The sequence below is a fragment of the Lissotriton vulgaris genome, chromosome 4_1 (genome assembly GCF_964263255.1).
Source record: "Lissotriton vulgaris chromosome 4_1, aLisVul1.2, whole genome shotgun sequence".
NCBI lineage: Eukaryota > Metazoa > Chordata > Amphibia > Caudata > Salamandridae > Lissotriton > Lissotriton vulgaris.
This window is the reverse complement of record NC_141691.1, coordinates 381,592,880-381,618,121: the sequence shown is the minus strand read 5'-3', so window position 1 is coordinate 381,618,121 and position 25,242 is coordinate 381,592,880. Positions and strand designations below refer to the sequence as shown.

Sequence of the window (25,242 nt, the reverse complement as noted above, 5' to 3'; positions counted from 1 at the left end):
GTGCGCGACCAGATGGCCGGGCTTGAAGAACAGCCATCTGGTCGCGCTGCTGCTTAACGAACATGGCTTCTGCTTGTCCTTGGAGGAAAAGGGAGCTCTGCGGCCCGGGGGCTCGGAGCCCCACCTGGTCCTCAGGCATAGAGCAGAGAGGGGGTTCCTGACAGGCCTCTGACCCGGGGCCGAAGGCACCTTAACACGCAGGCAGAGTGGGGAAAGCCTGCCCGGGCCTAGTGGACCCCCAACCTGGGACCTTGGCCGTGGGGACTGAGGCCTGGGTGGAAGTAAACGCCCCGGGCCCTGGTCAGACCTCCTCAGCCCATACGAGTAGGGAAGGCCTCCCTGGGCTTGCGGGACCCTGTCCCGGGACTTTGCCACACGGTGGGCTGGAGGATGGAGCCCAGCGTGTGGTACCCAGCCCAGAACCCTGGTTGGACCTCCTGGACACTGCCAAGGAGGGGAAGCCACACACTGAACCCTGTCACAGGTGCTCACTCACTAAGAACTGCCAGACCCTAAGGGGGTCCGGATTACCCTGTTCACAGTAATCCGGAGGAAGGCTACCCCCTTTCTTGTCATCCGTGCGCAACAAGTGAGAGAGGGGACCAAAGGGGCAATTGCACCCAGCCTCCTGGAAGCGTGGCTGGGCTTGAGGAGGCAAATGAATCCCCCCATCCGGACTTCCAGGCCATTTGGTACAGCCGGAAGAAAGCACTGCATGTGACCAGATGGTCGGGCTCAAAGAATGGCCATTAAGGGGCTTTCACTTGTCCTTGGAGGGGGAGGATCGGTGCCCCATCTGGGTCTCATGGACGGGGCTGCGAGGGGGGCACAATGGGCCTCCGACCAGTGGGCCGACGGCACCTCAACCAGCAGGTGGAGCAGGGGAAGGCTTCCCCTGGCCCGTGGACTCCCGACCCGGGACCTCGGTCTTGAGGATGGAGCCCAGGGTGGGAGCGCCCACCCCGGTGCCTGAAGGGGCCCTGTCAGAGCCCCTGGGCCCAGATGCCCAAGGAAGGCCTTCCCGGGCCCACAGGACTACAGGGCGCTTTGCCACGTGGTGGCCCATAGGACAAAGCCTAGGACGAGGGTTACGCATCCCAGGTGGAGCTCCTGGACCCGGCCAAGCAGGGGAAGCTGCCCTGGGCACGTGGAACCATGTCCGGGGTGCTCTGGCACGAAGGGACCCAGCAACAGAGCCCAGGACAGAGGTGGGCCGGTCCTGGGACAACTGGTCACTGGCTGAGAACCGCCAGACCAAAGGGGGTGCGAAGTACCCTGTCCTTAGTAATCCGGAAGAAGCTAACCACCAACTTTTTTTGTGTGCATGGTGTGACCGATGAGACTACCGGCACAAACACACCCAATCTCCTCGGGCCCTGCCTGGGCTGGAGGCCTTCAATGATCCCTTATTGTGACTTCCAGGGCAGCTGGGATGGCAGCTTCATGCCCCTGCCTGCTCTCTGGGAAGGCACTCTCAGTGGAAAGGCCCATGGGGCAGGTCTGGGAGAAGGTGTTGACCCGGGCCACTAGGGGTCCCAGTGGCTCAGGACCAGTTAGCACCCAGCTGAGAACCGCTAGACCACAGGAGGGTCTGGAGTACCCTGTCCCAAATAAGCCAGAGGAAGGCTAAGACCCTTACTTGTATTCCATGCGCCCCGAGAAACAGAGGGAACCACAGGCCCGAATGCACTCAAACACCTAGAGCCCTACCTGGCCTACAGAAGTAATTGAGCACTCATCTGGACTTCCAGGGCAGCTGGGATGTCCACTTCATGTCCCTGCCTGTTCTCTGGGATGGCAGGCTCAAAGGAAAGGCCAGTCAGGGAGGGCGGGTATGTAGGAGCAGACCCGGGCCCCTAGGCGCCCCAGCGGGAGGGCCCTGGCTTAACACAGCTCAAAATCGTTGGACCACAAGGGTGTCTGAGGTACCCTCACCCTAGTAATCTAGAGTAAAAATATCCCCCTTTCTTGTAATCCGTGGACACCGAGTGACAGAGTGGACTAAAGGCATGACGCACCCGACCTCCTGAAGCCCTGGCTGGGATCAGGGAAGCAAATGAGCCCCAAGCAGGACTTCCAGAGCAGCCCGGCAATCCGGTAGTGCCATTGAAAAGCACTGCGTGCAACCAGATGGCCAAGGGGCTCGATGCGACCAGATGGCAGGGCTCGAAGAATGGCCATCTGCTTGCGCTGTGCCTCAACAAAAGAGCTTCTTCTGCTTGTTCCTGGAGTGGACAAGGACTCTGTGGCTCGGTGGCTTGGAACCCAACCTGGGCCTAAGGCGCGGGCTGCGAGCGTGCCCCTGGCGGAGCTCCGACCCAGAGTCTGCAGGCACCTTAACATGCAGGCGAAGCGGGGGAGGTCTCCCCGGGCCCATTGGGCCCACATTTAAGGCCCTTGGCAGGTAGGTAGGGTAAAGGACAAAGCCAAGGACAGGAGGGCCTGCCCCGGGGCACTGCAAGAGCCCCGGGCTCAGCTGGAGCTTCGGAACCCAGCCAAGCAGGAGAAGCCTCCCCGGGCCAGATGAACCCCTGTCCCGGGCCCATGGAAGTGCAGCAGGACAGAGGACAGAGCTCAGGGCAGGGGCACTGAGCCCGGCTTGGCCAAGCAGTGGGCCGGAAGACAGAGCCCAGGATGGGAAAGCCCTATCCCTGGGCCCCGGTCGGAGCTTCTGAACCAGGCCAAGAAAGGAAGACTCCCCAGGCCTGACAGACCACTGTACCGGGTGTTTGGCAGTGTGGCAGGCCGGAAGACAAAACCCAGGGCAGGGGTGTCTGCCATGGGGAATGGCGGGGCCCAAGGTCCCGTCCACGACAGGGAGGCCTCCCATGGCCCGCAGAAGCCTATCCCAGGGGCTTGGCCATGCGGTGGGTCAGAAGACGGAGCTCAAAATTGGGGTCCTGGTCAGGGCTTCAGAACCAAGCCAAGCAGAGGAAGCATTCCTGGTTCTGATGCACCTTGTCCCAGGCCCTAGGCAGTTTGGCAGGCCGGAGGACAGACCCCAGGGTGGGAGCGCCCGCCCCAGGCCTGGCGTGCCCCGGTCGAGTTCCTGGACCCAACCGCACAGGGGAGGCCTTCTCGGACGTGCAGGACTCCGTCCCAGGCACTCAACCACGCCGCAGGTCTGAGCAATCAGGATAGAGGGGCCAGAACACCAAGGCCCGCCGGGGCTCCCTGTGCTAGGCCATCTGGTATCTGGCAGAGAACCACCAGAACACAAGTTGATCCTGGGTACCCTGTCCCTACCCTCCTTTCTTGTATTCCTTGCACAACGAGTGACAGAGGGGACCTAAGGCACGGCCGCACGCATTTGGCCTATTGGAGCCGAGGCTAGGCTCAAAGAATTAAGGGAATGCCCTGTTCGGGACTTCCTGGGCAGCCCAGCTCTCTGGTCCCCACCTCCAGTGGTAAGCATAGTGTGCGACCATATGGCCAGGTTCAGGGGACCCTGCAGCCAGGATGCTCTGATTCCCAACTGGGCCTCGGGAATGGGGCTGCGATAAGGGTCCTGACTGAGCTCTGAACCGGGACCTGAAGGCACCTTAACAGGCAGGTGAAGCAGGGAGGCCTCCCCAGGTCTGACAGAACCCAGTCTTGGGTCCTTGGCAGGGCGGCAGACCGGAGGACGGAGCCCAGGGCCTGGTCGAGCTCCGGGACCCAGGCTCCCTGAGCCCAGAAAAATGATCATCACACTTGTTCTACCATTTTTGTTGTCCATGATTTTGAACGCTAGCTCTGTCAGCAACTAGGGAAACCTAGCCAAACTAGGGCTATCCAGGGTAGGCTAACTTGTGTGGCTTTCACTAAGTTTATTACCCAGAATGCCTTGCAAACCTCAAAGTTTGATCATAAAAAACACATTTTCCTCACATTCCAGTGAAGGGAGGTTCTGGTATCTGCAGAGAGCCACAAACTTCCTTCGACCTTGCCTTCCCCCAGGTCTCCCAATACAAATGGCAAGGGAAGCACTTCTCCTGCTCCAGAGGATGAAAAATGTTAAAAAAATAAAATATAAAAAATCCCACCGTTGTATACAACAGAGCGATTTCCTGGACTTGTGCAGAGAGAGTAACGGATGCGTCCTCCGCACATGGCCACCGTAGCGAAGGACGCAACCGTTGCGTCCTTGGCACACAACGGGTTAAACTGCCTCAGAACATAAACATCAATGAGAGATAAGTGCAGGAAATATACAGGCAGCAAGCCAACGAGGTCGGAGAGATCCAGTTAGCATTCCTTTCTGCATAATTTGTTCAGCGAGGTTTTTAAAAGCATCGCCAAATGCAGAACTACTGTTGAGCTTCCTTCACCTTCACAATCTTTTTGCCAACATACGGTGAACTTTTATATCCTACATTGCTTGTTAGAAATTAGATCTAAAATCACAATTCAACTTAGATCTTACAGCAGAGTAGTTATTTTTTCTTCCACAAGAGTAGACTAGTTTAGATAGATTTCTGTCCTGCCAGCTATGCAATCTGCATCAGTGGTACAAGCCACTAAGCCACCTCAGAGGACTTTCTATCACAGCATATAAGGGAAGGTCAGGCACTTCCACTAGAGTCACCAGCAATATAATCTCTGGCACTGCTCCAAGAGGCATTCTGAGACAGAACATGTTTGCAGAAGGATATGCGAGACACAGAAGGGTCAATGTTCACTGTCTCTTATTGGACGCACAATTTTAATTGCATTCTAAAAAGTCTTTGAATCTGAAACATGTTTTGTGAATTTTGAGGCTTGCACAGATACATAAGTGGCCATTAAGATGTTCAATATGTCAATTTCTTTATGGCTTTATTGTTGATAGATTTTTCCATAGCAGTCACTAGTTCCTAGTATTCCACTTGTAGGCCTTCTTGTTTGTGTGGGACAAAATGTGCAATTCCCAAATACACACTAGGAGCACAATAAGTTTATTCTTCAAAGAGCTGTCTTGGTGTTAAGATGTTAACTAAGTGACCGCCCGCCCTTATCAACTCATAAGGTAAATCAGTGCTATAAATTAGTTATTTCTCACTCAGGCCTGCCAACTAACACAGCGTCATCGTGGGTCACACAACATCTGCTGCTTTCACAGAGTCACCTAATGAGGAGCTGATATCACACGGTGGCTGACAATGTGAGTTGGAAACCCTTGAAGAGAGCGTTTCCAACTTGCGCTGTGTGAAGACTGAAGCACAGCTGACGTCCAATGGGGTTTGGACACCTCCCCAGGACATCTCCGACAGCCTTTGAATCCTTAGTTTGTTTTTAGGGCAGTCAGAGTAGCTCATCCGTATGGACTTGCAAAAAGCCCTGCCTCTCTCAATGGGAACGCCCTCACAGAAACACTTTCAATGCTGGAGAGAAAAATGGCTCAAGGCCACACCCCTCCCTACACTCAAACTCTAGGGTTATCTTCTCTCACACAGTTTCGTTTTTTGGGAGGTTGGCGGATCTGCTTACTATTTTTGCTTGTGGTAGGAAGGTCAAAAGAAAGGTAATGTAGAATAATGTCTCTACCCGGGAAACAGGGCAGTGAATGTGCTCTCAGTTCAGAAGCATGCAGTTATGTTTCCCTTGGCTACAGAGCTTCCGCAAATTGAAACAGGATCTGCCATACTTTGGAGCATCTAATGTCCTTCTGAACAACATTAATTCTAAATTGGCTGTCCTTTCAAAATACCACATGCTTTATGTGAGGCATAACAGGAGAAAAATGATTAAATTACCTGTACAATGATACACTGGGATGAAAAAAACACAGCAAAGGCAAGTACATGATTATCTTGTCTGGAACATAGAAAGACGATAGCTTTTAACACCAGTATGAAAAACACCAGTATGAAAATAACAACGTCTTATCAGTTTTAAACAAGGCTTAACAAAAGTAGGACAAATACACTGCATATGAAACAATTAATTTCAATCAATATGAAGATTGTTAACCGCTTGCGACATTGTTTGGTGACATTACTGAAATGCAGCTGAAAAAAAACAGATTACAAAAAAATCCATGTTTTAACAAAATATGTGTTTACCGTATGCTTGCCCCTAGCCAGACAAATCTTTAGTAAGAGCATGAGATTACTCCTAAATTTAATTTTATCAAAAATGACAGCGGTCTCATGTTTTACAGGTCTAATCTTAGTATTTCATGTGTATTCTATGCACTCTGGGGGTATAAATCATATAACACATAGAAAAAAAATGGTCTGGGTCCATTGCGTAAGTAGGGACCTGGAAAACTCTGGAGCTCAGAAACATTCACGTAAACACATGGGCAGTAGTAGTGAAAAGCAGAACCAAGATTTAAAAAATGGATAAATAATACATTTCATAACGATAAATTTGATAAATTCGATTAGGGAATTTAATTAGTTGGAACCATAAAGCAACACCAAGTTCACCTCCCGATACGTCTGAGATGAAAGATAGCCAGTTTACCACCATGTCTCATCCCTTATATCAATATGTGAAAAAAAAGAAACGAAGGGCCTGATTTAGTCCATGGCCGACGGTGCTGGATATCCCGATTGCCGAAATACAAATCCCATAGTGGGGTTTATATTTTGGCAGACGTTACCGTTGTGATGCAGTAACCGGTCTGCCAAGTATTATGAAAGACTGGATATCTGTCACCGTTGTGATGGAGTAACCCACCCGCTAAGGTCAAAATCAGATACTAGGTTTGGAAATATGTTGACAATGGTCTGGAAGATTCAAACAAACTTAAGTTCCTCAACTATTCAATTGTGAATCCCATTTGTAGTTCTTTAACAGAGATGGAAAGGGGGTTTGCCAAAGAAGGCATGGCAGTTTTTCTTGTGACATGCTTGGTACTAATATTTAGGAAGCAACATCAAGGTGTGGGTGCAAATATGTTGAACAGCAGACATTACAATTAACTGCACAGCCCACATATACGCCTATTTCCATACTATAAGTGGGAATTTTTTCTTCTTTTGTAGAGCAATATGGCTGTCCCAAAAGAAAATGATAGACACTTTCTTTTGTGACAGCCGTATTAGAAAAAAAGTAGAACATTAAAGTAGACCAGGCGGCTACGAAACTTTGAAAGTGCTTTTGGGTGTTGCTCAACACTCATAAGACTCTGCTTGTTCACACATGCTAATATTTGGTAACAATTAAGTGCTTGATTCAAATTAAAAAAAATATATATATATGGGGCTCCAAGTAATCTATTAACTTGTGTTAGAGCAGAGGTCATTCTAAAAGAAAGAAAGAAAGAAAGAAAGAAAGAAAGAAAGTATAACATTTTTGCTAGAAACATCTGGAATTTCTTGTCTACATGTTTTGTACAGGCATGTAACTTTGTGTACTGTGGAAGCACATTGTGTGAAAAAGAAGGCAGATTTAAGAAGACTGCAGAGGGACTGTGAGTTGGCAAGGAAAAGGCCAATCAACCTTTTTCTCAGGACAGGGAACTCCCAATCGTTTTAGATTGAAAGGTACAAACCCAATTAGGGACCAGGAAAGAAGCTCATCCAGAGGTGGGAGTGTACAAGATAAATCAAGAGAGCTCAGGAATGAACCTCCTAGTCAGAACTGCCCTGTGGGTGCAGAGTGAAAGGAATTCCTTTAACCAAAAGAGCAAGGGTGTTAGACCTGGCATCTTTGGTGTGGTTTCCCCGGTCTTTTTGCCTCTACCTCCTGTATTTGTGATGCTGTGCTGGATTTCGTTTTTGCTGGTTTAGATGCTTTGGGCACTTTGCCACTATTGATCAGTGTCAAAGTGCACGTGCTCCCTGAGTAAATTGTTATTGTAATTGGTTATCCATGATTGGCATTATTGTATCACCAAGAAGTCCCTAGTAAAGTGCAATGAGTGTGCCAAGGCTGGTGATACAAATGCTACTATTGGGCCTGCAGGACTGATTGTGTAATGGTGTCTCAGGCCTGCCACCGCAGTGCCTGTGGGCAGTCTGGACTGCCACGTCAACCTGGCCAGTGTCCCACTGACCAGGCCTAACCCTTCCCTTTCTGTACACATTGGTCACCCCTATGGAAGGCCCAATGTACCCCCTTGGGCAGGGTGCAGTGTATGTGAAAGGTAGAGCATGTACTAGTGCAGGTGACATGCTCTGGTAGTGAATTACCACCATTTTCGTTTTTCACTATTGTAAGGCTATCTTGCCCATAGGCTATCATGGGGAATGATGGCTATAGTGGTTACCTGCATATCTTCCCACAGGAGCAAGATAGGACACAAAGGTCTGGTACCCCTGAACTCAGAATTTAATAACACATCTTTTAGGAAAGGTGGTTTTTAAATCCTATGTTTGAGAACAGCACTTTTAGAAAGTGGCTGTTCTCTTGTCTGACCTTTCTGTGTGCCTTGGCCTGTTTGTAAATGGACTGTCTGGTTTGTGAGTGACAGGGGCTGGGTAGTTCCCAGAGGCTCAGTGGGCCATCCCTGGGCTGAATAGCTCCATCTGCATGTAGAGCGGTGGGAGTGGGTAGCACCTGGGCCTGAATAGGGCTGTGCCTGCCTTCCACAATGCTGGCTCCACCTCCTGCTGGGCGGCTGACGACCCTGCCTCTCTCTCTGAAAGGAAAGGAGAGGCCAGGAAAACAAAGTGCTCAAGGAACACCCAGAACTGGTTCAGATCGGGCTCGGAGCCCTCCTGCACAAAGGGAACAAAGACTTTTAGGGGTATAAGTATAGGACCCCAAACTACAGAAAATTAGATCATCCTGGAATCAAGAAGGAACCTCTGCCAAGGAGGAAGCTGGAAGACTGAAGAGGAAGGACTGTCCTGCTGTGTGTTTGTGGGCTGACCTGTAGTTGCTTTGATGCCAAGGAGAGGGGAAGGACTTTGCTTTGTGCTGTGTCCCCTTGCTTGAAGAGATCTCCAAGGACCCGAGTTGAGCTGGCTCCCTGTTAAGAATTCCCAGGAACAAAAGGACTTCACCCCCAACTTCCCCCTGAACTCTATTGATAGAGTTCTGTCCTTCCTAGAGTCATTGTGCCAGTTGTGGTGCCTCTGGAAGTTGTACCTGTTGGCTGGGAAGCTGGACAAGAAGAAACTGAGTCTTTCTACCAAGTTTCACGCATCGCCTGCTTGGGGAGAGCATCCACGTCAAAGCGAGGAAATTCCCGCCACCGCGAAGATCGAGATCATTGCAGCACCTGTTGCCGCTGCAAGAACTGACGCATCCTTCGCTTGCGGAACGCATCACTTCGGTGCGGGAACAGTACCATTGCTGTGAGTATCGTCGCAGAGCCTGCGTCACTGGGTGAGATCGTCGCACCGCTTGCTTGCGGACCGCATTACGTTGCTGCGAGAGTCGTCGGAGAGCCATCGCATCGAGAGGCCGCAAGTGGAGAGGATAGACACTGCGCCGCGCATCGCCTCCGCACCTGAGATCGTCGCCGTCCCAAAGATCGTCGCATCTTACCTTTTGCGAGACGCTTCCTGCGAAACCTGCGCACCGGAATCCATACAAGGTATCGCCTGCCTCCACATACAGACCGGATTCATCGCAACACGCCCGCTGCGTCCAGCGGGGTTGTCGCATCGCCTCCCCAGGGTCTCGGGAGTGACGCGTTGCTTGTTTTTCAACACTGCAGCTTTCACTTTGAACTTTTGTCGCATCTAAAGGTACTTTTGGCTAAAACGTGATGTAACTGTGGATTATTTTAATGCAACCTTAAGAACTCTTTTGAAACCATATTCATGAACTGTGTTTGTGTTGGATTTTGGTCGTGTTTAGTTTAGATTAAATACTTCTAGGTTTCTGAACTGTTGTGGAGTCCATTTGTGGTGTTTTCACTGTGTTACTGTGAGTATTGGTACAAATACTTTACATATTGCCTTTGATAAGCCTGGCTGCTCGTGCCAAGATACCAAGGGGGTGAGCAGGGGTTATCTAAAGAGTGTATCGTCCTTACCCTGACTAAAAACAAGGGTCCCTATTTGGACATTGGTACCTACCTCTGCCAACTAGAGACCCCCAGATCTAACAAAGGGCATGAAATACTTTAGCATGGTCAGCAAACAAAGAACATGGGAGAGAACAGAGTACCTCCTTAACTGCAATGCAAGGTCTTAAAGTCAGCAACGGACGCATACAACTCATTCAACTAAGCCATCAAATCATAAGCAGGGAACTGAGGTAGATAAGAAAGCCTTTGAATTATGGGAAAGGGATGGAGCCAAAGCCCTCTCTGAGTCCATAACGTATAGATATGGTCTGCTGCCAAAAGTAAGAGAAACCTAAAAAGCAGAAAGGCAATTTCAAGGTGTGTTGCCCGCTGCACAGTGAAAAAGCGAACTATAAGGTGGTAGATCACTATGAAATGCATCAAGACCTACTGCATTCGGTACTTCATTTTTGTTTTTTTAAATGGTGACCGGCAGCAGAACAGAAGAGTAGGATAAACAGCACCAAGGACTTACAATGGATAGCAAAATGGCTTCAATGTGTGCTTCATGAGCCCTCGCTGGCATCCATAATGGCGGCCATAGCAGACCTCAGAGGTACAATAGAACCAAAGATCGACGCAGTCAAAATTGAAGTGAATTTACAGAGGGCAGATCTTCAGAAAATTATGGATAAAGTAACAACTGCTGAAGCCAATATAGTACAGCTGCACACCACGATCCAACAATTGAAGGAGCAGGTCCAACAATTGAGGCAACAACAAAGCACTGGGGTGGCAAAGCTTGATGATCAGGAAGGGCGTGCAAAACGCAACAATATAAGGGTAGTGGGCATGCCAGAGGGAATGGAGGGCCAGAGCGTGGACCTCTTTCTGGAAGATCTCATTCTGAATCACCTGCGCCCTAGAAGACTATCAACTTATATCACGGATGAACTTGCGCACAAGGTCTTCACAGCAAAACTAAGACCGGGTGCGCCGCCTCGGACAATAATTGCAAGGCTCTTGAACTTTAGGGACCGTGATGCGATCCTACAGGCAGCACGAATACAGTATGACCTCCTACATGAAAATGCGACAATAGACTTCTTCCCAGTTTTCACGCTACAGGTCCAAAAGTTGCACCGTAATTTTGGAGCAGTAAAAAGAGAACTGCGGAAAAAGGAAATTCAGTACATGATGTACCCGGCTTGGTTGAAAATAATGGAAGAGGGGAAATCCTGGCTCCTCGCCACACCGGAAGAGGCCTAGGAGTGGTTGAAGGGGTGGAGAGTTGTAAAACAGAAGACTCCCAAGGCAAGAGCACAACAGATGCAAGCAGGCCCGGACGGAGATGACAGAATGGCAAGGAAAGGAGTGGAGATATCTAGAAGAGGTGGTGGGCACTCCAATAACAAGCATTTACAATGCAATGGTCTCGTCTTTGTTTAAGTTAGAGCTATTGGCATTGTTCATGACATTTTTGTTTTTAAAACATATAAATAAATGGCATTATCATTTACAATGCCAATAGCTTAATCTCTTGCAAATGCGAGACCTATTGCATTTGCACCCACACACACACAGAGCCACACCCAGAGCCACATGCACCCACACAGAGCCACACACACACAGAGCCACACATACAATATTAGGCAATACTTTGAACATATTGCGCTTCCTGCCATACCTTACTCAGATGTAGAGAATCTAAAGAACCCATTAGAGCTAAGTGAGCGGCAACATGTACAAAAACTATGCTCATGAACAAAACCCTCAACCTTGATGGCTTTACACTAGTGTTTTATGAAGCCCTAACTTAGTAGGCACCTAAAAATACTAACGCAACTATTTTGCTGGGGGGGTGGGGGGGGGGAGGGGTGCTGCCTACAATGAGAGAGGCAGCTGTTGATATAATTCCAAAATGCAGACATTATCGCATGAGTTGTGCCTCTGATTGGCCTATCACACTTTTAAATACGAATGTCAAGCTATACACTAGAATTTTGGCCAATCGCCTGGACAACTGGATGCCCTTCTTGCAGGATTCTGGCCAGATGGGCTTTATCAAAGATAAATTGAGGGCCAGATAACACAAGGAGAATTGTACCCTTGGTGGAAAAACTTAGCAGGTAAAAGGTCACTATGGTACTTCTCATCCTGGATGCCCAAAAAGCCTTTATCATGTGAGTTGGACCTTGAGGACTGGAAGGAGATTGGGCCCCCTGCGGCTTACACCTTGTAAACAGCATGGTTGCTTGCTCTCACGGCTTCTGTTTTGCGCTGGCGGTCGAACTCCTAGCGGATAGATTTAGGAGACGAGGTGAAATCAAAATGTTTAAATTCGTCTACGAAGAACATAAGATCTGCTTATACAAAGATGATGTCCTGCTCTCATATTTCAAATGCATTGCACTCATTGGCTTCAACCCTGGAGGAAATTTACAGGTTTGAAATTTAAAATGAATAGGTACAAATTAGAGATACTGGGACCGTAACTTTTACAGGAGGATCCGCAGCAGACTGTAGATCGATGTCCCCTGAGTTAGAGTTGAACAGTGGCTAACTGATCAGTTCTCTGTAACCAAATAAAGGTGCACCTTAAACAATTGAACTCAATGTCTATTTCGGAGGTGGGTGGAATCAATGTGAACAAAAGTAACCCGATGCAGAGGCTACTCTATGTTTTCTAGGTACAGCCAGCCCTCATCACTATAAAAGAGTTGCAGACATTCAAAGAAAGGTAGTTGGTCTTCTTTGGGCAGGCTGTAGGCCCCGCATAAGCAGGAGGTTGCTGATGGGACCTAGCAAACGATGAGGCATGGGATGCCCCAACATTCTACACAACACATATTAGGCACATTGTAAAATGGACTGCTAGGGAGAGAGATAAGAAGTGGGTGTTCATCGATCGGGCAATGGCTCGGAGACCACTCTAGGAACTAGCTAGATTGCCGATATTTCAAATGCCAAAAGCATGTATCTGCCCAGACCCATTTGAATTGAGATCTGGGACAGAGAACGAGAAAGGGATCGCTCACCTCCTTTCCCTTGCCTAATACCCTGGAATTTACACCAGGAATGCAATAAGAAGATATAACAAGGTGGCGTGTAGAGTTGTATCAGATCTTTTTTTGCACAAATACATTAAAAAGTTTGCACAATGTAAATATGATGATTTCAAGCTGCAGGAGACAGATAAGATGCAATACCCACAAATGGGCTCTGGAAAATCTGTATCTTAGAAACATATCAGCAGTGTGATTATGAGCACTGTGATTCTTTGGACTACGAACACTGCTACAGACAATGCCATCGAAGGTGGCTCCCATAGCCATGTAGCAGCTTAATGTAAACTATTTTAAAAAGATAGCCAGATTGTACCGGACCTTCTCCTCTGAGCCAAGACTCTAATGGGCTGGGCTGGAGTGGAGGAGATGGGTAAAGGGAGAATTGACTGAGTGTATCTGTATTCTCAGATTTGCTCTTTATCTCCTACACCAGGAGTGAATGTAAGGTAATTTTCCTCGGTTTTGTTTTCTTCCCTTTGATAAACATCCATAAAGAGGCACAGGTTTAAAATTTCAACACAAAAAAAAGCGGAGAAAAATAGGTCGCTGGCTGACCGGAATAAGCTAAATTGCTACACCCCAATTCAGTGGTGTATTAATAATACATTTTTTCTTAGGTTTCATTCCATTAACATTATACTAGCCATCAATGGATCAGGTATCAGCAGCAAGGTAGTCTGGCACCGCATTAAGGACGTAAAACCAACATATTCCTCTGCAGAGCAATCTGCCTTTAAAAATTCAAGTTTGTTCCCAAAATGGGGGGCATGGCTTGGCCGTGCAGCAAGATGGCCGCTTGCTATAAGGGGCTCGTCCGGCAGGGCTCATTATCCTTCAATATTCTGAACACTGGGAGATCAAGAATCCTGACATTGTGAGCTGGATTCCGCAACCTACGGGGGATACGATCATCCCTTTCTTGTGTCAATACGCGGCTCAGAGACGCAGTTACGTCAGAGGAGACGACATTGTGGAAAGAAGCATGGCCAAGCTGCCGCTGCGGAGCCTGGGGCGGTGCTCTACACCCTAGTACTCACTGAGTCCCCAGTGCTGAACAATACCGCCATCACCTCCCGACTACCCTCAATTGTTGGCAATCAGGACAGTGCTGCAAAATCCTGGCAGCCCGGCGGTGCAGCGCACCGGAAAAACTGTAAAATTACCTTGCTGGCCTGTAGCTGGTGGAAGGTGCGGCTAACGCTTTGCCCTGTCGCATCGTGCTGGCGGTCCGTGAGCGAGAGACTGAGTGGGGCACAGGAGGTGGCGGCCGTAGCCGACGTGACCACAGCCATCTATCCGGCCACAACAGTCCCTTGTAGCAGCGGAGCGCGAACGCCGTGCAGGCAGATGCGGCTGGGGCGGCACGCGGCTGTGGCGGAGACCAGAGGAAGGACACGCACACCTCCGAACTGGGCTTGCACGGACCAGCGGACTTGTGGAGCTAGCCGATTGCAGACGACCTCCGCCACGTGAGTAGGCCTTGGGCCCCAAGGGGGCTGCTGATTGCTGTACGGGTGGGTGGGGCCTCCTCTACACTGGGGTTCGCAGTAAGGCCTTCTCCTGCTGTTGACAGACTCCCGCTGGCAGCATGCTTGGTCGGAACTCTGTGGGCACTGCGCAGAGGGGAGAGAGCAAGCACTGAGGGCAGAGAAGGACGGTGCGGGTGTATGGACCCAAGTAGCTTAGCTCCCTGCTGCTGCTGCGGCGCGACCGCCCCCCTCTCCTCCCCGGCTGGACCTCGGCTGCAGACTCTCGCTCACCCCTTCAAAGCATCAAGGGGGAAATCTGTCTTTAGTTAAAACTAAAACAAACAAGATGGTAGCCCAGGAGAAAGGTGAGAAGAGGGGTGGGGGAGAGGAGGTGACGTCATTTTTGGAAGCTGAGCCCCGTCCTTTGCAGACTGGGAGGCGTGTTTTTCGAGGAGAGAAAGAAATGAAAACCTGATACGGACGGGGCTTAGCTACCAAAAATGACGTCACAGTACCCTCTTCTCTAATGGCTGGCCGCCGTTTAGGCAGTCAGCCAATGGAGAAGAGGGGCGGGTTCAAACCTCCCTACTCTAAGACATGAGATCTCGCAAGCGAGACCGCGCATGCGCAGCCTACGCTAGCCGAGACGTAAAAATGACTGAGAGGGACAAGCTGCATGGGTAATTGTGTCTTCATGAGACTGGTGAGAAGGTTTCGGGGGCGGGGGAGAGTATCTGGGGTGAGGGGGATAGTATGAGCTAAGAAACACCACCCTGATGTAGAGAAACGGACAAGCCAGAGACGAAGGGGCATGATGTAGTACTAGCTCACCCCAGTATGGCATACTTTAGTAAGAGTCGACAGGCTCTCTGCAAGTTAGGGGGGGGGCGGTGGTTCTACACCTATCCAGAAGGGTAGCATGGTGGGGGGGGGTTCTTAAGTTTTGGGATATAGATAGTCACATTAGGGAAGGTTAACTTTTTGTTACTCTGTTTATGCTCAGACATTACCGATATGGGTCGACATGAACGTATAAGGCTACCCACCCGCCAACTGCGATCATCCAATCAAGCACTCGCTGCAGTTCCACGCATCCATAGATCCACCATGGGAGGAAGATCCTTCTCCTACTTAGCGGCCAAAACCTGGAATTCTCTCCCCACTCACCTCCGCCTTACACAGAACCACCTTTCCTTCAGAAAGCAGCTAAAAACCTGGCTATTCGATAACTAATGCACACACCCTCCCCCAAGCGCCTTGAGACCCTCTGGGTGAGTAGTGCGCTATACAAATTTCCGAACTTGAACTTGAACTTGCAGGCCATGGGAACGCTAACTGGCCCACATCATATGGCAGATGACAGTTACCACATGGCAGTCAGGGGACATTTTAATATATGTGGAGGGAGGTTGGGGCTATAGTACCACGAAATTCAACAGGCTACAGCTCTTAAAAGTTTGACATGGAAAGTCAATGGACTGGGCAGTAAGATAAAATGAACGCTTGTGCTGCAATATCTGCGACGACACAACCCAGACAATCATTGTAAGGCGCCAGACCAATGGGGGTACAAGCTTCAAGCACACGTGGGATAAACTTTGGGTTCTAGGGGCCTTGGGATACCTATCAGGACACCAGTCTCATTTGTACCAGGTAGGAGTTGGTGCGATAATATGGGTAGATGCGTTGCTTTAACCGGCAATTAGGAAGGCAGGGCACTAAACATATGATAAGTTTATGTTCCCCCAAGACTACATACAGACACCCTCCCAGTAATCGGAGACATCATACTAGAAATATCCGTGGGCACGCTGATTATGGGTGGTGACATGAACTCAGTCACGGAGCTTCCAAAGATAGCAGAACTGCATGCTCCTTTTGTTTAGCCTTGGACCAGTGTAGTTAGCTCCCTACACTGGTCCAAGGCTAAACAAAAGGAGCATGCAGTTCTACTATCTTTGGACACACAAATGGCGTTCAATAGTGTGGAATGGGGGTACATGTTTGAAACGCTGCACAGATTGGGTTTAGGTCCTAAGTTTTGCGAGTGGGTAAAACGTTTGTATCAAGCTCCGCAGGCCAGAGTGTGGGTTAATGGAGTAGTCTCACGTCCCTTCTCACTAAGAAAGGGTACAGGTCAGGGTTGCCCGCTCTCACCAATGGTTTTTACAAAAGCTCTGGAACCATTGGCAGCGTGGGTGAGGAACAATCTAATCCGGTCAGGAATCAGGGATGGAGGCAGCTGGGAGGACAGAATATCCCTGTATGCGGACGATGTACTGCCTTATTTGACTAATCCATATAGATCAGTGCATAGGGTGCTACAGATATTCTAGTTGTTTGCTAGCTACTCTGGGTTTACGATTACCTAGAACAAGTCCCTGAACTTTCAATTAAAAGAAAACATCCCTCAGCGATTGATTGGGACGATACCACTGACTCCTAAACATACGTTTACATACCTAGGCATACAAATCTCAATAAATGAAGGTAACTTTTTGGAAGATAACCTACACCCTCTGATACAGCGACTGAAGAGTGACGTAGATAGCTGGAGAAGGTTGCCCATATCACTGATGTGGAGTGCTGCGATTTTTAAAATGTTGTCATTACCCAAACAACTTTATAGCCAACAAAATGCCCCATGCAAAATACCTAAGTCTGTGTTCCAGGGTATAGATAGCGAGCTGCGCAGACTTCTGTGGAACGGGGCTGGTCAAGAGTTGCAATCTGTAAATTACAAAGAGGGGTCTATGAGGGAGGGTGTGCAGTCCCTGGCATTAGGAAATACTACTGAGCCTCGCAACTGATGGTGGTAATCGACTGGGCATTCACAGATCATAATGACCCGGCCTTTCGGGCAGATCATTGGGCTATGGGAAAGAGAGGTTATTTAGCAGCAATCTATCGTAGAGGAAGAGAAAAACAACTTTCACCAGACACACACACACAGAGTGGTGAGGGCATGGCGGGAAACGTCCAAATACCTAGGGTGGGAAGGGAAGTTGACGGGAGGACACTGCTGTCTAACACCGACCTGATGCAAGAGGTGGGGGCCTTGTCAGGTTTTAAAAAATGGGAATTGCTGGGGATAGAAAGTCTGGGTGACATCTGGAGAGGGGACACACAGGTAAAGTTTGAAACTCTACAAACTGATTATAAGTTGGCGGGCTCAGAAAGGTACAAAAATCTCCAACTGGGACATGCCCTATGCCAACACATCAGAGAGGGGAAAACACCTCTGGAATACTCTCCACTAGAGGATAGGTTGTTGATCGACACCATGAGGACCAAGGCAACCTCTCTAACATATAATAACATATTTTATTACTCACCTAACCTGGGGGAGTGTGGGAGATGGAAGTGGGACTCGTAGAAGATGAGGATTGGGAGGAAGCGGTACAAAGCCCGTGGGAGGTAGCGATAAGGGCCCGTTTTCATCTCATCCAACTGCGTACCCTACATAGATCGTACGCTTCCAGAACAAAGCTACCGTGAATAGGTCTGGGTACATCCAAGTTTTGTTCGAGGGATTGCTGTGAGGTTGGCTCCTTTTATCACATAATCCTGGAGTGTAGATACATACATAATTACAGGACAACAGTGACATCCATCATGTCACAGGTAATCAACCTGGAGATCCCAGGGGAGCCACGATGGCTACTTTTGTGTGTAACAGGTGACAAAATGGGCTAAATACACACTAATATGGCTTAAAATAGCAGCAGTTGTTGGAAAAAGAAATAAAGCCAGAATGTGGGGATCAAATCGTACACCTGATTCGAGAGAATGGGAAGAAGACATGGATTGGTGTTCGTGTGCCGATAGCAAAATATGAAACTAAAGGTTGCCCTTAAAAATGGGACAAAGTGTGGGGTTCAAGGATGGCATATCGGGAACAATATACAAATGAGCAGGAATTGGGATGGTAAAGTATAGATAGATCACTAAGGGAATAGAAATAGGATCCCATAATCCTAATGGTCGACAAATGTGATAAGCAAAGTTCAGGAGGGAATAGGTGCAAGCCATGAGGAAAGACTTTTATGTGTTCTGATTCTTCCATTGATAACGATATCCATGTCATGATCTGATGTATGGATCTTTGTTTAATAAAAAGACTTAACAATGTGTGCATCATTTAGCAGTTGCCTATACTCAATATACAATGTGCCATGATGCACACAAATGGAAGCTTTCGATGAGGCTTCTTGTGAAGAAGAAGCCTAATCTTCCACTCTTACAGTACCAGCCCAATAGTGTCACCCCAGAGTAGCTAAAGTCCACTAGTCTAAATAAGAAAAAAAAGTGACAGTCTTCATTCACAGTAAAAATGAAACTATTTCTCTCTTAAGGAGACGAGTACTGGGTAGAACTACGTACTTTGTCACTCTGCTACCACCCATTTCTGCCTTGATAATCATTCGGCTGACAAGAGAACATAGAGCACATTATTCCTGAAGATAGTAAGTTGGCACACAAATGAAGAAATGGTCTAGCGGAAGTATCATGTTCATTCTGTGCACTGCAAACCTAAACTACAAGCTACTTTTAGGAGAAATATACTATTTGTACCAAGGACCTAAAGCAACGGGTATAAATAAGCATACTTTACAAGCACCCACTCTGTGTGTTACTGAATGGACTAGTGATGTTTAGGGTCAAATACCCTTAACACTAGGAGGAAGATGCCCCATGCATTTGCTAAGACTGTATCTTCATTGTGGGAGGACTAGCATCTACTTGAGTAGTCTCCAGGCTAGAAGCATCGTTTTCTGCTGCACTGAATGCTATGGAGGCAGGATACAGTGTACTCTTAACTCTCCTTCAGACCACCGGTCAACAACGTGGTTAAGTAAATCAACTTACAGCTACTCCATGAAATCCTTCCTCCAACTGGATCAGGAGGAGTAAATAATAATGACTTGTTTAGAAATCATAAAGGCTCATCAAAAGGCTTCTAAGGGTCCAAAATCAAGCATCCAGGAAATGTCTGAACCCGTGGCTGTGCAACCCCACAAAACCATAACTGAAAACCCTCCACCATCTCCCATTTTTACTTTTTAGTACCATACCCAAGGCTTAATGTTGTAGAGGACAGGATGCCTATGGGGAACTAGCCAGCCAGAATATTTCCAACAGACGCCTTACCTTTCAATGACTATGAAACAGCACAAACATGCAGATCCCTGGGAGTCGGAGACTCAGACTGTGGGTCTCACTAAACCCAAATCTCCAGAAATAATCAAACTAAACCCTGTCAAGAAAGGTCTGAAAACTGAACATTTCCCATAGGAATATCATACTCAATATCATGCTCTGCATAAACTGCTTCGTCTCCATGGTATGTCGACAGTAAATGCACTGGTTCTCCGGTTTTCGGATAGCTGTCATTCTGATCAGATGAACTTCCCAGAGCAACATCAGTCACCTGATAGATGCCCCAAGGCTCCATATTCACATCCACAAAGCTCAGTTTTTAAATGGCACCCTAAACAACCATGTAGAAATCTCATTCCATGACATGGACTATACTTTAAATATTGTTAGTCAACATCCAGCACCTCGGATCCTTCATGGAAACCATTCAAACCTAGGTTTCTACAAGCTACTTGTAGGTGAAGCCAACCAAACAGAGTTCTTGCTCATCAGTGAGGACAGCATGCTTTACGCCCAGAATGAAGCATCAATGTCCAACATGAGCCTAGATGGCTAGTGTCTATAGTTCACTCACTATGTCATGGCCTTTATCTTCCACACACACCAATATTTGCTTAGCTATCAAGGTCATCCTATGCTCCACATTAACAAGGGCAATGCCCTGCTCTCTGGACTTGCAGACACCACCCTAGTTCAATGAAGAGCTGCATGCAGCCATATGCCTCATCACCAAGTAAATTGGATGGACCAGAATGAAGAGAAAGAAACACCATTTCACTATCTACGCCGCCCTGAGAGTCATAAACAAATGTACCTTATATCTCCGACTACCCTAGATACAATTTAGGAGCCCTATCAATAAAGCAGAATCCTCTCCTGTTCCTGACTGCAGAAACATTGCTGCGCAACACCCTGCAACATTGGGGGATGACGTACCTCTGTGCAATGTATGACTAAGGGACATTAGTGTTCATAGAGCATAGAAAATCTACAAATAGATTTGATTCCATTAGAACAGTTCCTTTACTCTCTATTGAGATGCACGGCCTGCGAGCACCTCCCTGGTTTACCAGAGGAACCAGCAGATTGTATCCTACTGAAAGCCCTTGTACAGTTCACTGATGCAACCTGATGGGCCCACAGACTGTACCTGACTTTCGCATCACTCAAACCACAACACTCAGATCGTGCTTCAAGTGCATAGGGGAGAGAGAGATAAGCGACACCAACACATAGGCATAGTGGTGATTTTGTTGCATGCAGATCAAACTTGTTTCATTCAAATCACTGCTATATGCTACTGCATTTCAAATTACTCCACGCTTACTCCACATTCGCTAAACGGGCTAAGGTAGACAACACAATGTCACACATAAGCCCCAAATGTGGCTAAGACTATGTGGACGTCATTCACCTAGTCTGGTTGTGTCAAGCTGTACAGCCCTTTGGAGCACGGTAGCAACTATGCTGTTGGACATACTGGACTATCATCTAGACCGAAAACAGCTCTCTTGAGTTATGTCAAAGATATAGTATCCGGGATCTGCCGACTTGCAGGCCTGGCACTACAGTTAGCCAGCAGGAGGATGGCCATGCGTTGGGAAAGTATTCACTCAGCCCGTATGCAAGACTAGCAAACAGACTTTGCCATTTGCAATACGAGGTGTGCAGTATATGCCAAACTACAGCCCCTACTTCCCGCCCCAGGGACCTATGGGGCCCCACCCGCACTACTTAGCGAAGACTGCAACGGATACTGAGGATTGGGGAATTAGACCCTCTGACTCAGGTGCTCTATTGGACTTAATGGACCAGTCAACGCAGTGATCTACATACATTGTTTGGGGGAAACAGTACACACCATGCTGCCCTCTGCATACTGATAGACGACTGCTGCACCTAGTTAGCATTTCAATGATTGCAAACGATGGTATCACACTGCCAAAGTTCCGCAATGTGATATGTGCTTATCGAGTTAAGCCTCCTGTGCTGCTGATTACGTGTTCTGTTCTGCTAACGCACCTCTAAACCTTTATTGCAATAGGAGACTGGTCCATAATAAGTTAAGGGCTTCTGTCTGTTAAAAAACGAATAAAATATGTTTTAAACTATTTAGTGAAGAACTCAAACCTACTATTGCACTATGTTTTTGTCAACCACTGTTTAACTTTGTCTCTGCTTGTAATCACCAACCTAACATTATAAAGACCACCCTTGATGTATGAACACCTAACTGCCTCTTCAAAAATATATTAGTGAACCACCTCAACTCTGTAAACACCCTTGCATGCACACCTAACTCCCACATCAAGGTTATGATAAAGAGAGCTTTGTTGCCCTCCGGAATCAAGTCTGTGGTATATAAATACCTACCCCCTTCAAAGTAAATGAAATCAATGTGAACAGAAGCGGCATTCCTTGTATACATAACTACAGGCCACCCAGATCTCTACTGCTAACACTAGCATTCTCCTAGATGGTTGCGTCCAAAAAAAGTGCCACATCAGCTGCTGCATCTAGTTGGGTGTGTTCATTGGAGGACAATGCAAAATGTAGAAAAATGTTCATCAGTGTAGCAAAACTGGTTAATGTATTAATATCTGAAACTATGTAGGTCAACGCTGTGCAACAAATGTATTTCCATAAAATCAGTTTGAGGGAGGAAGGGCCTTGCTACTTTTAAGAGCAAGATACACCCTGGTCGGATTATGTGGTTATCCTTCCCAAGATAATCAGTCACAGAAATGCACTGGAATGTCTAAGTGGAATGAGAAATGCCCAGTCTGTTTAACAGTTCGCTCTCTGAGGGGTGTTCACATAGCCAAAACAATCCCCAGATGTCACAAAGCATCACCTTCCTGATCTCACTTTGCATTATTCACTTTCAGTCACTCCATCTAAGGCATCAGCTCTCTACAAGGTAGAATGCGGCAGTCGCTCAAAAAAAGTGCCTCCCACAGTGTGCTTAACTCAATCATTTCAAACAGAAGAAACACCAGATAATTTTAAAAAAAAATACGCCTTTCCTAATGACTGCATCTATAAAATAGATCCACATTTCTGTGGTTAAAAAAAGCTAACTCACCGGTTTAGATTTTCATTAAAAATCCTTATGGCGATCACGGACAGAAATCGCGGCTGCCTGTATACAGTGAAAGCCCCAATAGCAGTGATCGTGTATTTTGTTTACAACTGAAACATGTCAACCCACTGGTTCGTGGTGCGTAGTTTATAATAGGTTTAGTATTTTTAAGGACCCCCTACGCCTGGAAGTAAACCAGGTCAGAAATAAAGGTGCTATAAACTAAATGCACCTTAATACCAACATCCTTGAGGATTTTACGAATTTATCAAGGACAGCAACTAAGTAAAAAAAAAGGCCCCGATTTTAACAATTACTCCAGGTAGGGTAACTAAAAAAATAAAATGAAATGTGGGGGTTCTACTTAACGTGACATATTTAACATAATAAAACATTTCGCGTGTTGTGTTCTCTACGTTTCGCGAATCTCTTGATTCATTAAAGATTCCTAAGGCACAAGATACAGTCACAGTCGTGAGGAGCCGACCTCAGCATCTTAAATGATGCTGAATGCTTTTCCGTTGACGTCACAACAGTTCTACTGAGGCGTCTGTATCCCAAGGACTGATCGATGAACAATGCCATAGCCCATAGGTGATCTCATGAAACAGGATGATTCGCTCTCCGTGTTTCAGGGGTGTCTCGAGTGCACGAGACGTGAATGTAGCTCCCAAGCACAAGTTAGGTAATGACAGCGCGAGCAGCGATCTTTAAACACCACGGGCAATGCACATCACTCGCGAATTCGTCTTATAGAATAATGCAAAGGATACCTTAAATGTCTTCATCAACCCTTCTGCACAACTTAACTAAGTACCACAAGTTAAATTAGCTATGGTAAACAAACAACAAAACCTAAACCTTCTCAAAAGTACACGTACCTGTACAGCTAACTTTCTTAGACAGTTCAAGACCATCACACAATACACCACGCACTGCATTTTATATATACAGCATCAGACATTAATGTCTTAAGGGAGGTAAATATTGCAAGTGAATTGCACCAGAAAGTTCGCTGAGAGCACAAACTTGATTCCACAACACAGTAAAAGGGCCATTTTCAATGTCAGAGGAGAGAACAGAAGTTGCTCGCGCCTGCACACAAATAAAGAGAGGGTTGCTTACGGATGTGGAGCCGGATGAGGAGGCAATGTAAACTTTGATGACCATCCTGCCGAGCTGTCTTCTTCAGCTTGTACTACTGGAAACCAGGCGCTTTCTTGCGAATGAGATGCACAGGCTGCGGTTTCGGCTCGTCCAGGAAGCAGGAGCCAGCGGGAGCACATTGCCCCGCCCACTAGTCCCGCCCTTTGGCCCGCCCACCGCAGTCTCTGAGGTCACATCAGAGCTGCCTGCTGGTGCGAGGGCTGCAAAACTCGGAGCAGGCTGTGTGGCCTTTGAAAAGTATCCGTATCCACAGACCACCAGATTCGAGCGCTGCAAGAGCCTCTTTCTTCTATGCAGTGCACTGAAAACAACTGTACATGGTAATCTCAGGAGAAACAGAACGCCGTTTCCTACGGCAATGGTTAATGTAAATACATCTTTACTGAGTGCCAGGCCAGAAGTGGATATAATCCATGCCTGGATTTATTGTTGTGCCGCCACGTTACAGCTCTTTTGCTGCGACTGTGAGTGAAAAAAATGCTTTTATTTTAAAACGGTAATGGTTGTAAGGCTACAGATTTCTTGGCAGTAATTTTTCAGTTGATGAATTTACGAATATATATTTGATTTATATCGCTCTGTATTTAATTATGGCTGGCTCATCACAGTCCTTCGTTCTCTCACAACCTCTGGGTTCTACTTTGGTGTCAGGCGACAGAGCTTGTGTTTCGATGTCTTAACATCCCGAAATTACAGACCTTATAAAGCCTCAGTTTGAGTCGGCTCCGGCTTTTAAGCTAACAATATGGTAAGATTTTTGAGGCCTACATTGAAAATGTCCCTACTCAAAATACCACAATGCAGCTTCCGGTTAGCTCAAAAGGTGTCAAGTTGGAATTTGAATTAGTGCAGCAGCTCCTCGCCACACACCGCGGAAGGACCCTTCACCTGACACCACTGCCGCTTCACTTGCGATGTAGGAACCCCCAGAACATCTACTGTGCTGAAATCCGACTAGAGACCACAGCTTAACTGCACACCGAATGCCCAATCCCTCTGCAAGCACGCTACGGAAATCTGGGACACCAAAACCAGCCTCACCCTGACGTGATATTCATCACAGAAACCTGGCTCACCCCTTCACCAGGTCCCGACATCGCCTCTGTGACACCTGGATTCAATATGATCCACCGCCCTGGAAGACCTGGCATAGGCATCGCCATCATTCACAATGACTCTCTCAAATGCACCGCCTCGGGCGACTACACAACACCTATCATGGAACACCTTAATTTTCAGATCCAACCACATGCCAAAAACACCGTCAGAGAAACCCTCGCCTACAGACTCCCTGGCCCCTGTCCTAGCTTCTGCAACTCCAACCCAGACTTCATCGCTCTCCTGGCAATTGACTCCAACCACTACATACTCCTGGGAGACCTGAACTTTCACCTAGAAGCCCTCAACAAATCCAACTCCACTCCC

General features: G+C 47.6%; 1 protein-coding gene across 1 annotated transcript in view; it reads right to left on the bottom strand.

Moving 5' to 3' along the window:
- The window catches only part of SH3BGRL (SH3 domain binding glutamate rich protein like), a 227,627-nt gene extending 203,482 nt beyond the window's left edge, over nucleotides 1–24,145 (bottom strand). Inside the window, exon 1 of the mRNA XM_086918759.1 lies at nucleotides 23,776–24,145. Within this exon, the coding sequence (XP_086774885.1) occupies nucleotides 23,776–23,820 (45 nt within the window). The 5' untranslated portion in view covers nucleotides 23,821–24,145. The remainder of the gene's footprint in view (nucleotides 1–23,775) is intronic.
- Nucleotides 24,146–25,242: the final 1,097 nt, after the last annotated feature.